The following is a 16,594-nucleotide window of genomic DNA, read 5'->3' on the forward strand; positions in this document are numbered from 1 at the left end:
AAACCCTGTCTCGAAAAAAAAAAAAAAAAAAAAAAAAAAAAGAATATGGGCTCTCTATGTCTGCAGAAATGGGCACAAGGTTGGAATGAAGACATCTGGAAGATTCCAAAAGAAGAGCCAATACCAAAGGTCATGGTGTAGGGCAGCCCACAGGAGGGTTCATCTCTGCCATGTGATGCCCAGGCTCAGTTGAAAGAGTCATGAGAATGGAAACAGCACAGGCTGCATTGGGGTTGGCGACTCCCCTTGCACTTGAGGGTGTCTGGCTTCCTGCAAGTTCAGGAAGACGCTGCAATGCATTTAATGGCCCCCACCTTGGAAGTCACATATCCCCATTGCCATTGTGGGTCAGCAGTGGTTCACTACATCCAGCCACATCCACAGGAAGAAAAGTTAGACTGGGAGGATTTTTTTTTTTGTAGCAAGGTGTTTTTCCAGAGCACACAGCTTACCCCTTGGCCCCTCCATAATATCCTCAGGGCAACAGTGGGGACCCTCTCTTCTTCCCTTGTTCAGTCTCATCTCCCATATCTCCCTCCACACACATCCCTGTCATACCCAGGACCACCTTCCAAAATTTAATCTCACTTCGTGACCCCAAAATGGACTTGAGATGGGTCCATACTCCAGCTTTGTTCTCCCTGGTCTGGAGGTTTTTAAAAAGTCTCCTTTGGGTCCAGCTCCAGAATTCCTGGTGATGGTGATGGTGTTGGTGATGGTGATGGTGTTGGTGATGGTGATGGTGATGGTGATGGTGATGGTGATGGTGATGGTGATGGTGATGGTGATGGTGATGGTGTTGGTGATGGTGATGGTGTTGGTGATGGTGATGGTGGTGATGGTGATGGTGATGGTGGTGATGGTGATGGTGGTGACAATGGTGACGATGGTGATGATGATGATGGTGGTGATGGTGATGGTGGTGATGATGATGATGGTAAGGGAGGAGGGATGCTGGGTCTGTGCCCTCTTGAAATCACCACCTACCTAGGACTCATCACAGAGGAGTCCATGACTGTTAGGAGAAAAACAAACTCCTTATCCACACAGGAGCTACAGGGGCTCTAGACACCTCAGGATCCAAGCCATGTCACCATGAGTCACAGGTCCCGGCCTGGCTCTAGGATAGCGCCAGCCCAGCAGACACTCTGGGGCTCTTCCTGAGAAACCTCAGGATGTTGAGCAGAGCCTTCTCATCATTCTGCCTAGTGCCTCCTTTCCCCTGCCCCACAGTGGAAGGGTCCTCCCATCCCCCACTCTGCGGGTGACTAGTCACACGTGCCCTGGGTGTGCTTTAGGCTTTTTAGTGAATCTTTATAATCATGTTTCGATATTATTCCCATCTTACTGGTTAGGGGTCCAAAAATATTAAGCAGCTTACCAAGCCCAAACGGTGACCAGGACTCGGCCCCAGGAGGACCAGGCCAAAGTCTCGCCTTTCCTCTTTCCAAGCAACCTTGGCTCACCTTCTGTGCTTTGCTACCAGTGGGCACAGGCACAAGGTTCTCCTCTGCTAGAAAACACAGATTGTCATGGAGGTGGCTATGCTCTGGGGGGGCCAGGCTGCAGTCTCTCCACCTGGCATGGCATCACTGATCTGGTCTAATTTATGGCTCACCTGTGACCCCACTCTGAGGAGCTGATGGGTCACAGTCCCACAGGGAAGAGGCATGAGAAGGCAGCAGGCACATCTCATAGTGGAGGCTTCAAAGGGCTCCAGGTGTGGCATTCACGACCATTGGAATAGCCAGGGAAGGATTCTTACAGAGTTCAGACCAAGAAATATCATGTCCCTTTGGTCCCACGAGCGGAAGATCTCTCAAAGGACTGGAGAGTCCAAGTCCCCTAGTGCTGTCCACAGACCGGAGTCCCACCACCAACCCACACCCCACTGCTGCTGAGAGTCATCAGCTGAACAATAGACTTTCTGGTCCACCTGTCCTGTGCTCCTCCCTGGCCTTCCACCTCCTCCTTCTGCTATCCCGTTTTCTCTTCCCCTCCCCTCCCCCTCCTTGTGACCTAAGGATATGACTGTCTCGTCTCTACTTTCTTTCAGCATCGAAATGTTCAACGTCACCACACAAGTCCTCGGGTCTGCTCTTAACGGGACCCTTTCGAAGGACAACTGCCCAAACACCGAGTGGTGGAGTTGGCTCAATGCCATCCAGGCCCCCTTCCTCTGGGTCCTCTTCCTGCTGGCCGCACTGGAGAACCTCTTTGTCCTCAGCGTGTTCTTCCTGCACAAGAACAGCTGCACTGTGGCGGAGATCTACCTGGGCAACCTGGCAGCGGCGGACCTCATCCTGGCCTGCGGGTTACCTTTCTGGGCCATCACCATCGCCAATAACTTCGACTGGGTGTTTGGAGAGGTGTTGTGCCGGGTGGTGAACACCATGATCTACATGAACTTGTACAGCAGCATCTGCTTCCTGATGCTCGTGAGTATCGACCGCTACCTGGCGCTGGTGAAGACCATGTCCATGGGCCGGATGCGCGGGGTGCGCTGGGCCAAACTCTACAGCCTGGTGATCTGGGGCTGTACACTGCTTCTGAGTTCACCCATGTTGGTGTTCAGGACCATGAGGGAATACAGCGAAGAGGGCCACAATGTCACTGCCTGCGTCATCGTCTACCCGTCCCGCTCCTGGGAAGTGTTCACCAACGTGCTGCTGAACCTGGTGGGTTTCCTCCTGCCCCTGAGCGTCATCACCTTCTGCACGGTGCGCATTTTGCAGGTGCTGAGGAACAATGAGATGAAGAAGTTCAAGGAGGTCCAGACAGAGAGGAAGGCCACCGTGCTGGTGCTGGCCGTTCTGGGGCTCTTCGTGTTATGTTGGGTGCCTTTCCAGATCAGCACCTTCCTGGACACACTGCTGCGTCTTGGCGTGCTGTCAGGATGCTGGGACGAGCACGCTGTAGATGTCATCACGCAGATCAGTTCCTACGTGGCCTACAGCAACAGCGGCCTCAACCCACTGGTGTACGTGATCGTGGGCAAGCGCTTCCGGAAGAAGTCCCGAGAGGTGTACCGGGTGCTGTGCCAGAAGGGAGGCTGCATGGGAGAACCCGTCCAGATGGAGAACTCCATGGGGACTTTGAGAACCTCAATCTCCGTGGAACGGCAGATCCACAAGCTGCAGGACTGGGCAGGGAAGAAAGAATGAACAGAAGCCACCAGGCAGGACTACTGCCAAGTGTGTGAGGATTGGTGGGACCCGAGCTCCTCAGCCTGGGTTCAGGAAGGAGCTTGAAGCATCCTAGGCAGCCCCAGGGAATCAGGCAGGTGACTCCAGCCCTGTCTCATGGCATAAGCATGCTGTGGGGAATGGGTACCCTGGGGCACAGCAGGGTCATTCTTACTGACTGACGCTCTAATTCTCCATGAGTGGAGGGGTCATGGGTATGGGTGGGAGTGACAGAGCTTTCCCCTTTTGGGGAAGGACAGATCTCCTGCCAGCTTTGGCCCTGTGGCTACATGCACAGTAGGCATGGCTGCCTCATTTCCCAGTTTCAAGGGTATAAGATTTATTGGTCATCTGAAGGTTAAATTCTATGGAGTCTCAGGTAAGAGCCCAGGGACTGGGGTTCGGTGGCTCCTTTCACCTGTAGACAAGGTGGACAGCACAAAAGAAGAGCCCCCAAAGCATTTATGGAGCACTTGTTGAATACACGCCGTTATACACTGAGGGCAAGAGGAAAGAACTGCATAGTTTAATGTCTTATAGGAGCCCTGACATTAGCGGAGAATAACGAGAAGGGTGCTGCTGGTGTGCCAAAGCAAGGAACTGTGGGAGACGGGAGAGCACAGGGCCCAGGTGAGCCAGTAGCCTCATCCCTGCCTCTGCTTCTTCGGCTGTAATGTGAGGGTGTTCTGGGCTTTGAAAGTGGGGTGTTATATGGCTGTGAGGCATTGTGACTCACACCACCACACGCAGACGCATTGGGACACTTGGCACAGAGAAAGCCACTCAGGCTGAAGAGCTACTCTGTGGGGACACTCAGTGTTGGAAGACCCAGGACCTGCCTGCAGGTGTCTGCGGCCCTCAGTCCCCTCTATCTTTCCCTCCTAGTATCTCACCCCTATGCACACACAACAAAGCATTTGCTCCACGGGAAGGGCAAGGGCGGGAGACAGCGAGTGTTTGTTTTGCAGGGAAACAAAGAAAAAAGAATTCTGATGGGACCTGCCCAGGGAATCCACACCTCATAGCCTGGCTACAAATTGGTAGCTGTTCAGGAGAGTCTAAGCTGCTTCACAGAGTCCCTGTCTCAGTGACCAAGGGCTGCAATGAGTGGTTTTATTTGAGAGTGGCTCACAAAGCAGGGGACGGACACTACCAAAGAGCAGCTGACCCATCCAAGGTCACTTAAGCCAGGGTGTTAATTCTGGGCCTAACCCCCTGCATGGCCACAGAGTGATAGCCTCATGAGTGACGGTGGGTGGAGCTGCCTGCACCCAGGGAACTATGACATGAGACTCAAACCACCCCCACCTCTGGGGACAGCACACGTACATATTGAGCAGGTCTCCCATCAGGGATATGAGGATAGCCTCCCAGATAGCTTCAGGGCCACTGGGTTCTCCGTTAGAACCTTCTCCAGGGGCCTTGGGTGAGTTCAGGTGTCAGTGGAGACAGTTGCCCCACCAACTCTGCCAGAGGCTCAGGTGACAGACATCATACTCATAGTTCCAGAATCTTCCATGGGAGTTAATTTTTCCATGCATCCATATCGGTCACTTTCTAGGACCTGTGACAAACTTCCTGACAGAGGCCACTTAAGGGAAAGAGAAGGGCTATTTTGTCTCTCAGTGTCAAAAAAAAAGGCTTCGGTCCGGTGCAGCAGGAACTGTACGGTAAGCAGAGTGCCTGACAGAGCATCATACTCCAGAGGGGACCAGTAAACGGAGACACGGCTGGAACCAGGGAGGCCTATGACTGTCAAATGTCTGCCCCTAGTGACCTTTCACCTACAAGGTCCTACATCCTAAAAGGTTCTATCACTTTCCAAAATAGGGCCAGCAGCCAGGAATGAAGGGAGGTGCATTTCAGACTCAACCATTACAATGTCGCTACAAACTGGCTGGCCCCTGGGGACATATGAGGAGCATATCAAACAGCCTCCAACACCAAGCCACTTAGGAGCTCTCCACTCGATAGCCAGGGGCTACGGAGGGGTGGGGGGAAGGATGGGCAGATTTCACTGGTGTTTCTGGACAGGCTGGAGCCAAGGGAGAGCCTATGTGGCAAATAGGCCATAAATCCCCACCAGTCTGATTTTGAATTTCCTAACAGAGTGGACCCCAGGAAATTCTTTTTCCACCCTATCTTCCTGGACACTAGTCCAACAAGCACACAGGACACATGTAGCCAGAAGAAGGAAACAGATGACATAAGTAACAAGAGGCTAGAATGGACCCAACCACACCCATACTGTGAAGGAGAAGCAGGGCCCCATTCTCAGAAGAGGAGCTGGTGAGCTACCGGTGCGAGGATCATGACTGGCCACAGCCTGGGCCCCTCGGGGTGGCTGAAGGGTCTGGAACTGGGTTCCTGCAGGGTCTGCAACTAGGTCTGTGGGAGGGAAGTCCCCTTGTGCCTTGTGTCAACATCCTGATGACAAATCGTGTCCAGTGAAAGATGCAGAGAGCTCTGTACTGTGCAGAGGAAGTGGCCGGGGTACCAACGAGGGAGGAGCGCTCTGTGAAAGCGCACGACTCTCCTGTGCACTGGAATAAACAGATGAATTTTGCATAGTGTTTCCCTGTGTCAAACTTCCTGAACCTCTGAGCTCTGACTCTGGGACACTGGCTTTGGTAGTCGAAAGGCTTGGGAGGTGAGGGACACATTCGGTTCCCAAGGTTTCTGTCACGGAAAAGACCAATGGACTCCAAGCTTTTGCAATGGTGCATCCCTTAGGGGTTAGATGGGGGCGTGGTGGTGGTGGTGGTGGGCAACACACAACACAGGACATTCAGTTTGCATAATTATTAATATGCATTGAAATATGCATGACTATGTTAAACAAACAGCATTAGGACTTTTCAGAAAATACATTTTGGGTATCCCCACCCCCTCATGCTACTTTACTCCATAGACAGCTCATTCCCAAGCCTCTTTCAGATGCTCATATCATAGTGTTAGAGATAGCCAAGTCCAGTCGCTCATATCTATAAAACACTTCCATTTGACCTTCACCTCAAATCAAGAGCATCCTGTACAATGTGTCCTCCCAGCCATGGGAGTCTCTGTGCTTCACATTCGGGTCCCATGTCCACTCTCCATTCACTCTGTGAATCCACAAACAGCACTGCTTAGTCACACACCCATCTGTCCAGTCCAGACACCTGGGGCTCAGTGCTCACTGAACCCCATCCTGTACATCCCTGAGTGCAGAAGCCTGCCTTTTAGATTCTGCCCCTCTTGTGACCAACCATCCTGGCTTACTGCTTTTCGCCCCACTGTTAGCTGTCTCCAAGCTCTCATTCCTCACTCCCAGCAACAGCAATTCTCAAGGCTACAGTCCCAGGAGGCTCGGATCATGGAGAGCAGATACCAGGAGCTCAGGTTTCAGAGTCATGGCGATGTGGAGTCCCATTCTGGTTCTGCCCTGGGCTCCCACTTGACTCTCTAACAACTGTAAAGTGGGGTCAGCAATGGCAGCAATCAAGTCAGAAAAATGGCAACAGGTTCATGTAGGAGACTGTTTAGGACAGTGTCTGGTACAGACTTGAAACCAGTCTGTGAGGTATGTATCTGTAATGGTGTATGTTATCCATGATGGTGTATGTCATCTGTGATGGTGAATGTCATCCGTGATGGTCAGTGTCATCTGTGATGGTCAGTGTCATCTGTGATGGTGTGTGTCATCCGTGATGGTATCTCATCCATGATGGTGTGTGTCATCCATGATGGTGAGTGTCATCCGTGATGGTGAGTGTCATACGTGATGGTGAGTGTCATCCATGATGGTATCATCCGTGATGGTGATGGTGTTAATAATGCTGATGATGGTGGCAATGGCAGTGATAGCAGAAATGATGCTGCTTCACAGGGTTCCTGTCTCAGTGACCAAGAGATGCCAGTTAGTGGTTTTATTTGAGAGTGGCTCACAAAGCAGGGGACGCTACCCAAAGAGCATGATGGTTGGTGCAGAAGCTGTTGGCGAGAGTGGTGAATATGATGGGGATGTGGATGTCGATGAGGACACTCTTCATAGGGGAACCTTTTATATTCCCCAACCCTCTTGTAATAAAGCTACACATTCATACATGGCCTGTGAGACCCCTGGCAATCTGGCCCCGCCCACCCTTCTGGCTCCACCCCTTCTCCCCCACTCCTTCTCTACCCTCCAGTTACATGGGGCTCGAGATGCCTGGGCAGATCTCAGGAGATATCTGACCCCCTCCTCCTGTCAGCCTCCACCCCACACTCAGTACCCTGCATCCGAAATTCCCAAGGGAGATTCCTGCTCCAGGGTGACAGAGATGTGGGCACAACAAACCACTCATTTATACACACAATACATGTATGATTCTGAGAGGAGCCGTGGACTGGAGCCGGAATCACAGTAATCAGATCTGGATGCAGGACTGGCCACCCTAGTCTCACCACACAGGCCGCTCTCTAGGCTCCAGGAAGTCAGAGCCATGAGGAGAGCTCCAGGTAGGCCTCAGGAAACCAGTCAAGAGCAGGAATGCCACTCTGGCCCAGAGGTGTCAAGGCCAAGTGCAGAGATATCCCCAGCAGGCCAGGGGATCCCCTAGGGTTCATGTGAGGCCACGGATGATGGCTCTCCTGTCTTAAGAACAGGCTTTGTGGTTCAGCGGGTAAAGTGCCTGCTTCATAGAACTCAGTAGTGCATACCTCTGTGTCTTTGCTACCCAATCTCTGACCTCATTGCCAAGCCTCACACAGCTCTGGTCCCTCATCTAGGTGCAGGGAGGATGTGGGGGTCACGGATGAACAGCCATGGTCAGGAGTTGGCAAGAACGGCAGCTGAAAGCTTACGTCTTTGGGTTTTGACTGAGGCCAGGCCTAGGCCAGCCAGGCCCATGGAACTAAGAACCACGCCCGACCCCTCCCCTTTCCATGGAGGTTGGCAAAGTGCGGAACTTACTGGGTCTACAATTCTTTAGTGGGTGTTAGGGAGCCCCAATGACTCTGGGGTGCACAGGCCTTAACCAACAAACATCACAGTCTACCACAGACAGACAGGACCTACAGGAAGTTTATCCCATAAATCACTTCTATACCAGAGTCTGGCCTGTTCGCACCACAATAAACAGTGTCTTGAGCCTTCGTGAGTACAGAGGTCCCCGGTCCCCTCTTTTTTTTTTTTTAATATTTTTTTATTACGTATTTTCTTCAATTACATTTCCAATGCTATCCCAAAAGTCCCCCACCCCCCACCCCCACTTCCCTACCCACCCATTCCCATTTTTTTTGCCCTGGCGTTCCCCTGTACTGGGGCATATAAAGTTTGCNTGTCCAATGGGCCTCTCTTTCCAGTGATGGCCGACTAGGCAATCTTTTGATACATATGCAGCTAGAGTCAAGAGCTCAGGGGTACTGGTTAGTTCATAATGTTGTTCTACCTATAGGGTTGCAGATCCCTTTAGCTCCTTGGGTACTTTCTCTAGCTCCTCCACTGGGGGCCCTGTGATCCATCCAATAGCTGACTGTGAGCATCCACTTCTGTGTTTGCCCCGGCATAGTCTCACAAGAGACAGCTCTATCTGGGTCCTTTCAGCAAAATCTTGCTAGTGTATGCAATGGTGTCAGCGTTTGGAGGCTAATTATGAGAAGAGGTCCCCTCTTTACAATCATTTTACCTAGACATCTTCAACTTTACCATGGCACCAGGCTTTGAGGATCCAGTCAGACTCCTTTCCCAGGCTAGTGACATGTCTGAGTCTCTCTCTGCAGTGGGCAGAGACACCACAGCTCAGGGGCTGCTCCGGGGAAACAGTCAGAGGGGAAACAACAGCCTCCAAGCTGTGCCCTAGGCTGAGACATTCATGGACACAGATGTATAATGCAGATTTCCCACGCATATGGACGGCCTCCAGCTTAGGAGGGGTTTATTGGAATGAAGGCCCACCGTGAGCGAAGAAGCACATGACCTTATGCTGACACACGCATATAAATCGTGTTGAGATGTAAACCATGTGCCCCACACATCCCCCGGTTCAGCCTTCAGTGATTCACGGAGTTGCACAACCATCGCCACTATTTAATTCCAGAACATTCTCATCACCCCCAAAGTGAAATCCCTGGCCCATTAGCTGTCGCCTCGGATTCCTCCCACCCCACGGCTCTGGTAGCTACTCATCTCTGTCTCTCCCTCGGCCTCTCAGATAGTTCATGTTGGCACACTCACGCATGAGTACTGATGGAGTCTGGCTTCCCTCACCTGCTTTCCGCTGAAAGTGGTACTCGTGGGAGACATCCCCACGTGACCCACGTGACCCACGTGACCCGGGCTAGCGACTCCACTCCTCTTCTCTCCCCTGGCTTTTGGCCTCAGTTTCTCTATCTGTAATGGGGAAAGTTAATCCTCTAAGAAAGAACATCTCCAGTATGTGACTCTGCAGAGGGGCCTTAGAAAACTGTAGAGGGCGGGGCCAACAAGACCAAAGTTGTCCGCCAGCGGTGCCAGGCTCCTGGCTCCCCTCTGCTTACTGGCTTTCATGGCTGGAGGAAGTTAGCTCCCTGCTTGTACTTTCTCCTCTACAAGATAAGGAACCAGGTATTGTGACAGCTGGGTGAGGGAAGTTGGTGTACCAGGGGAGAGGGGGAGGGCAGGAGGGTGTCACACTGCATCTCCCAGAAAACAAACAAACAAACAAACAAACAAAAACCCAAAACAAACCGCATCCAATTGGAAGTCCACAGTGTGGCCCCGTTGGGAATAGCATCTTGGCACAAGGAACAGCTTAAAGTGAGGTTATACTGGAGCAGAGGGGGCCCTCAGTCAAACAGCTGTCATTATTGCAAAAGAGAGGAGCACCCAGGGTGGAGGAGAAGGAGGGGACACATACTAGAGGACCTGGCCTAAGCCTATGAGAGCGAAGGGTGACAGACAGCCACGAGGATCTGAAGGAGCAAGGGCAGTCCCCTGGGGGCCTCCAGCTGTCTCGGTCCTGACATCTGTTCCCAGGCATGAAGGAAGCAGCCTAAGAAAGACCGTCACACACTGACATTCTGAATTGCGCAGATTTTACCAAACAAAAGCGGATGGGAGCTCTCCCAAGGTCACACAGCGCACCAGAGTCCATCCCAGGCTCCTAGAGCCAGGAGCACAGGCCTGGCAGCACTGAGTGTGTATACCCACGTCTGCAGACCCAGAACGTGGGCTACTCCACTTCTTTCCTTCCCCCATCACCCAAGGGCAGGTTCTTTTGAACTAGGTTAAAGAGAAGCTGAGAGTTCAGCCTCCAGCCTTGGAGCTCATGCAAGCCACTGAGGCCCTAGGGAAGTCTGTTGTTTTGTAGATGCGGACAGAATTAGGGTTCTGAGCCTCCTGGGGATGCCGCCTCTCCACCATGGCACCCGTGTGGCCTCCACAGTGGGACAGACGCAGCATTTGCTCAGCAGGGTGGGTGTGCCGGATGCCTTTGTGTCAACTTGACATCAACTAAGGTCATTTGAGAGGAAGGAGCCTCAGTGAGAAACTGCCTAAGATGGGGCCAGCGTGTAAGGCATTTTCTTAATTAGTGACTCAGGTAGGAGGGCCCAGCCCACTGTGGGTGGTATCACCCTGGGCTGGTGGTCCTGGATTCTGTGAGAAAGCAGCCATAGTGAGCAAGCCAATCCCAGCTCCCTCCTATGGCCTGAGCTTCAGCTCCAGGTTCCTGCCTCAGTGATGACCAGGGATGTGGAAGCTGAATAAACCCGTTCCTCCTCAACTTGCTTCTGGCCATGGTGTTTCACCACAGCCACAGTAACCCTAACTAAGACAGCAGAGGGCACGCCCCCCACCTCCCACCCCACCCCCCAGCCCAGCTGCCTCCCTGTGCCATGGCTTGCGGTTCTGACTGCAAAGCTCTGCAGCTGAGGATCCAAGCTCCTGAAGGCAGCATGGTAAACAAGCCCCGTCAACCTACTTGGCGTGATCGAGTGAGGCTTGCGGTCCTTGTGGTCCCGGAAAGTGATTCCATGTCTCATGCCTATTACCCTAATGTCCAATTTGAGCCCTCGAAACCAGATGGGGTTCAAACCTTGAGGTCAGAAAAAACCGCCACCTGGTTCCAGGAGATCAGAAACACGTGGCTGGACGTTGGGGACTTCTGGGATAGCCTGGGCTTTCCTCCTGTTTTCCATAGGAAGATGCGAGTATCGTTCTGAGAAGGGGGAGCAGGAGAGAGCTGTGTCACCTCTGCACCCCTCGTGCGCACACTGTACCTGGCACACGTGGCTTAGGACACGGTTACTGACATAAGAGAAATATTGCTGTTATTAGGTGTAAGTGGTCTCTGAATTCTCTCAACAAACCCTGGACATCCCACAGTGCCTCAGCCTGGTGCCTGGTGTTGAAACTGTGACTGTAACACAAGGAGAGAGTAAACCCCTCTTACTTGCTGGGAGACCTCACACTTAGTCAGGGGGCAGCCAGTGAGAGCTAACACGTAACACGTGGAAAGTGGCAGGCGGAACGAAGAGCCAGGAAGCCAGGGAGGAGGTTGGAGAAGAAGCTCCCAAAATGGCCCCATCTCCAGACAATTTGCTGGGAACAGAAAGACCTGAGGGGGTGAGCATGTGGCTTCCTGGGTAGGCTGCTCCACGCAGAGGGAACTGGCAAGCCAAAGGCTCTGTGGTGAGAGATGTGTCAGCTCTGACGAGGTTGAGGAGGTCTAGAGGGCTGGTGAGAGGAATGCCCTCTCTCAAAAAGCATGGGGGGGGGGGAGGGCTGCCCTGCCTTTGTTTCTGCTGGAGACAGAGCAGACATGGCTTAGATTCTAGAAGATAAAGAGGTAGAGCTGATCCGCCCAGGTTAGGGCCTTGGAGACGTTTCCTCTTGAGGACTGGAACTGAAAGAAAATAGAACTTAAGACCTGTGATACATGTAATTTATGTCAAATAGCCCAAAGAGTTGTTTGTGAGCTTTGAAACCTGGGGCTGAGGACATAGCAGAACAGGACAGGTGCTGGGTAAGGGCTGTGGGGACAGGCATGGTGGATGAGGTCTGGTATCTAGGCAGGAGAGGTACCCAGCTAGCTTGAGGGCTCATCTTAAGCATTGACTGGTCAGCTTCTCCTCTAGGTACTTCTATTTTTTTTTATTTATTTATTTATTTATTTATTTTTTACTCAGGGGACTGACTCAACAAAGGGAGTTCAACAGACTGTGAGGGTGAGCCAGCCTTGACCACACATGTGAGAGGTACACATGAAGGGTCACTCCTCTCCTCAGACTTCTGTTTGGCCCTCATGTCTCCCTTTCCCATCATCCATTGCCCTGAAGATAAAGGGGAGCCTCTGCTCCCTGGCCCTAGGCCAGCTTCCCACTACAATGGGGATAAGCCTGTTTTCCAAACGCTCTCCAACCTACCCTGGGTGGCCCTAGACCCAATCCAGATACCTCATTTTCATTCCCACAAAGCCAGATTCATCAGCCTCCACCACGCTTCTGAGTGCGGTCCCACCCAAGCCTGGCCTTCTGCCCTTGGCTGTTCTCCTTCCTGTGGACATGTCGACATATCTTCTGAGAGGCCCTCCCTCCTCCCACCAGAACTAATCAAAGGCTCTGCCGGGAGCAGGTCACTGCCAGGCAGGGAGACATGTGCCCAGGACTGGTGCTTCTTAGCCATGGTTCAGTCACAACTCCTGTGAATCAAGGGAGAACCAGCACTGGCTAGCGAGGCCTGGCTGCACTGCCAAGTGGGGAAGCTCACAGCTTTTGAGCTTTTCTCAGGCTACACCAGCCCTAGGAATATACAAAGCGCCTATGGAACCCCAGATGGCTCACAATGCCACACCTCTGCAGGGTGCTGGGGAAGGCGAGAGACCTTCTCACAGGCTCCAGCTTACTCTCTTTCATTTTACCTTTCTGCTTCCATGATTTCGCATCCCCTAGCAAGAAGAGAAGGTGTCTGGAAACATTGCTAGGAGTCGTGAAATCATGGAAGCAAAAAGAAAAATAAAAGAGGAGGAGAGACCAGATGCCAGACACCGCAGGAGCATCTTTGCTGGATGAGTTAGACTCACCTCTAGAAACAGTTCCAGCCATGAACCTGGGCAGTTTCCAGCAGTAAGGGCAGAGCGAGACAACCGGGGAAATGAAGAGGGATGGCTGGCCAGTGGCTGGAGGGTCCTGGCGCTCAGCTCTCAGAGAAAGCCAGGAATTTCTGCATCTCTCACAGCCAGGTCTAGGGTAGCTCAGTTTCATGGATGCCAACTCACACCCAAACCAAACCCAGAGCCGTCAGCAAGGATTAGGAAAAGTGCGGCTGATCTTACTCAACTCTGAGCCCTGCATGAGTCAAACTTTTTCCCCCGAACTCACTGTTTGTACAATGGGGTCCACACTGATGGATTCTTGGCTGTGTGTCCTTCACTGCTCAAATTCAAGATGGGTTGTCCTGGTGTGCTCCCAAGAACCTGTGGCCAAATCCCAGACCTCCTGGAGCCAACAGGGAATCGGGGAAGCCATCACTCAACATCCCGCCAGGGGTGAGCCTTGAGAGTATTGGCCACACTGAAATGTGTCTTCAGGGCCTGTTTGCCAACACACAGCAGCTAGGCAAAATCAACAGGCCAAAAAACGTCAGTGGAGAAAGTGCAAAAAGGTAGTCGAAGAACCTCCTGCTATCCCTAAGCGAGCGAAAGGCGGCGCCACGCCCCCTTCCAAACCTCAGCCTCCTCTGGCTTGAAAGACTCACTTTTCTGGTAATCCCCTGTGACATCATGGGAAAAGAGGTGGTTTCATTTAAGACCAGTATGTGTCCAGAGAGCTGCCCAGGACAGAAACCTCCTAAGACAGCTGTTGCCATACAAAACCCCGGCTGAAGCTGCGAGCTCTTTGTTTTTCTGTCTGGGTAAGTCTATAGCAGTCTGTTTTCTTCTCAGGACTGTTAAATGGAATGGTAGAGCATGTCTCTTAGCAAAAGACAACTAACAGAAAGTGTTCTTGCTGACTTACGTCTTGGCAGAAGAGATAGGCTTCAACCGTTCATTTTAAAAGGATTTTTATCCTATGTCTGGTCTGTTTGGGTTTGTTTCTGGGTTTGGGAGGGGGTGGCTTTTTGTTGTTGTTGCTGTTTTGAGTCAGACTCTTTCCTGTTCACCCCCAAATTGCTTCAGGCCCCTCAGCTCTGGATATGCAGGTGTAAACCACTATACCCAGCCTCTGGTTAGGGATTTAACAATCTGTGTGTGTGTGTGTGTGTGTGTGTGAGAGAGAGAGAGAGAGAGAGAGAGAGAGAGAGAGAGAGAGAGAGATTCGATAGAGACAGCCCTTGCTGTCCTGGAACTCACTATGTAGACCAGACTGGCCTAGAACTCACAGAGATCCCATCTCTGCCTGTGGAGTCCTCTGTCTGACTAAAGGTGTGTGCCACCACGCCTGACCCTTGTCCCTTCTTAAAAACTCATTTTGCCTGTGTGTATGTATGTGCACTGTATGCATGCAATGCCTGTGGAGGATAGAAGAGGACACCAGATTCCCTGGGACTGAAGTTAGAGATGGTTGTGAGCTACCATGTGGATTGCTGGCACACAAACTCTGGTCCTCTGGAAGAGCAGCCAGAATTTTTAACCAATAAGCACTTTCTCCAGCTCCTACTAGATCCCTCTTTTAACCTAGAGGTCAGTCCTCTCTTCCTCTACAGAAACTGGTAGTAAATATTGTCAGCTTTGCAGGCTAGACAGACTGTGCTGTGCCCGCTCTAGTCTGCCATCATAACACACGAAAATCGTTGCAGATGCTCTCTACATAAGCATTGAGTATGGCTGTGTGCCAATAAAACTTTATTGTCTGGGATAGACCACAGCTGGGCTTGGCCTCCTGTACTCTCTACTCTGTCAATTTCAGGTTCCTGTGGATGGCGTCCCAGGCCTCGCTGGAGCCACAGCCTTCTAACCAAAGCCAGCAGGCTCCTGCCAACATCACCTCCTGCGTGGGCGCCCCGGAAGCCTGGAATCTGCTGTATCATGTGCTGCCAGGGTTTGTCATCACTGTCTGTTTCTTTGGCCTCCTGGGGAACCTTTTAGTCCTGTCCTTCTTCCTTCTGCCTTGGCGACGGTGGTGGCGGCAGCGGCGGCAGCGCCTAACCATAGCAGAAATCTACCTGGCTAACTTGGCAACTTCTGATCTGGTGTTTGTGCTGGGCCTGCCCTTCTGGGCAGAGAACGTTGGGAACCGTTTCAACTGGCCCTTTGGAAGTGACCTCTGCCGGGTGGTCAGCGGGGTCATCAAGGCCAACCTGTTCATCAGCATCTTCCTGGTGGTGGCCATCAGTCAGGACCGCTACAGGTTGCTGGTATACCCCATGACCAGCTGGGGGTACCGGCGGCGACGGCGAGCCCAAGCAACCTGCCTGCTCATCTGGGTAGCTGGGGGCCTCTTGAGCATCCCCACGTTCCTTCTGCGTTCTGTCAAAGTCGTCCCGGATCTGAACATCTCTGCCTGCATCCTGCTTTTCCCCCATGAAGCTTGGCATTTTGCAAGGATGGTGGAGTTGAACGTTCTGGGTTTCCTCCTCCCATTGGCTGCCATCCTCTACTTCAACTTTCACATCCTGGCCTCCCTGAGAGGACAGAAGGAGGCCAGCAGAACCCGGTGTAGGGGACCCAAGAGCAACAAGACAACGGGGCTGATCCTCACACTGGTGGCCTCCTTCCTGGTCTGCTGGGCCCCTTACCACTTCTTTGCCTTCCTAGATTTCCTGGTCCAGGTGAGAGTGATCCAGGACTGCTTCTGGAAGGAGCTCACGGACCTGGGCCTGCAGCTGGCCAACTTCTTTGCTTTTGTCAACAGCTGCCTGAACCCACTGATTTATGTCTTTGCAGGCCGGCTCTTTAAGACCAGGGTTCTGGGAACTTTATAAATGATGCATCTCTTTATAAAATGCCCGTATTGCCCAGTAGGAAAGAACTCTTCCAACTGTCCTGCTGGAATTGAAACAGCATCGAGCCAAGAAGCCTGGCTTCTTGACCAACCGTCTCTGCTATCATAGGGACCATCTGGTTGGCTGAGCCACAGCCCACAAAGATGCCGGAGGACAGGGTAGCCAGAGGACAGGGTAGCTGGGACCTCGCAGATGCACTTAACAAGGATCCGGAGATTAGGCTGATCCTGAAGCTTTTCAGGGGCAGAGCGAGAAGAACAGCCACAGAGGCCCTTTTAAGACGGGATTAGAAAGGGCTGGAATGTGTGAGGAGAGAAGCATAGGTCAGAGAATTGTAAGGAACGGACCACCAGCCAGGATGGCAGGCACCCTTAGAGGCTGGAAAAAAAAAAAAAGAACACAGACAGACATCCTCTCTGGAACTTCCAGAAAAAACCCCAGCCTGGCCAACATGCTGACTTCAGCCGTGTCCCCCATGACGGTGAGAGAATAAAGTTGTGCTCTGATTTGCCAAGTTTGTGGTTAT

General features: G+C 52.2%; 2 protein-coding genes across 2 annotated transcripts in view; both read left to right on the forward strand.

Moving 5' to 3' along the window:
• The window catches only part of Bdkrb2 (bradykinin receptor B2), a 30,949-nt gene extending 26,707 nt beyond the window's left edge, over positions 1-4,242 (forward strand). The window contains exon 3 of the mRNA XM_021179605.2: positions 2,057-4,242. Coding sequence (XP_021035264.1) covers positions 2,057-3,164 — 1,108 coding nt within the window. The 3' untranslated portion in view covers positions 3,165-4,242. The remainder of the gene's footprint in view (positions 1-2,056) is intronic.
• A 10,715-nt stretch (positions 4,243-14,957) lies between these two features.
• Positions 14,958-16,358, forward strand: Bdkrb1 (bradykinin receptor B1). Its single transcript, XM_021179762.1, has one exon. The coding sequence runs from the start codon at positions 15,043-15,045 to the stop codon at positions 16,045-16,047; it is 1,005 nt and encodes a 334-aa protein (XP_021035421.1). The 5' UTR covers positions 14,958-15,042; the 3' UTR covers positions 16,048-16,358.
• Positions 16,359-16,594: the final 236 nt, after the last annotated feature.

The sequence above is a fragment of the Mus caroli genome, chromosome 12 (assembly GCF_900094665.2).
Source record: "Mus caroli chromosome 12, CAROLI_EIJ_v1.1, whole genome shotgun sequence".
Classification (NCBI taxonomy): Eukaryota; Metazoa; Chordata; class Mammalia; order Rodentia; family Muridae; genus Mus; species Mus caroli.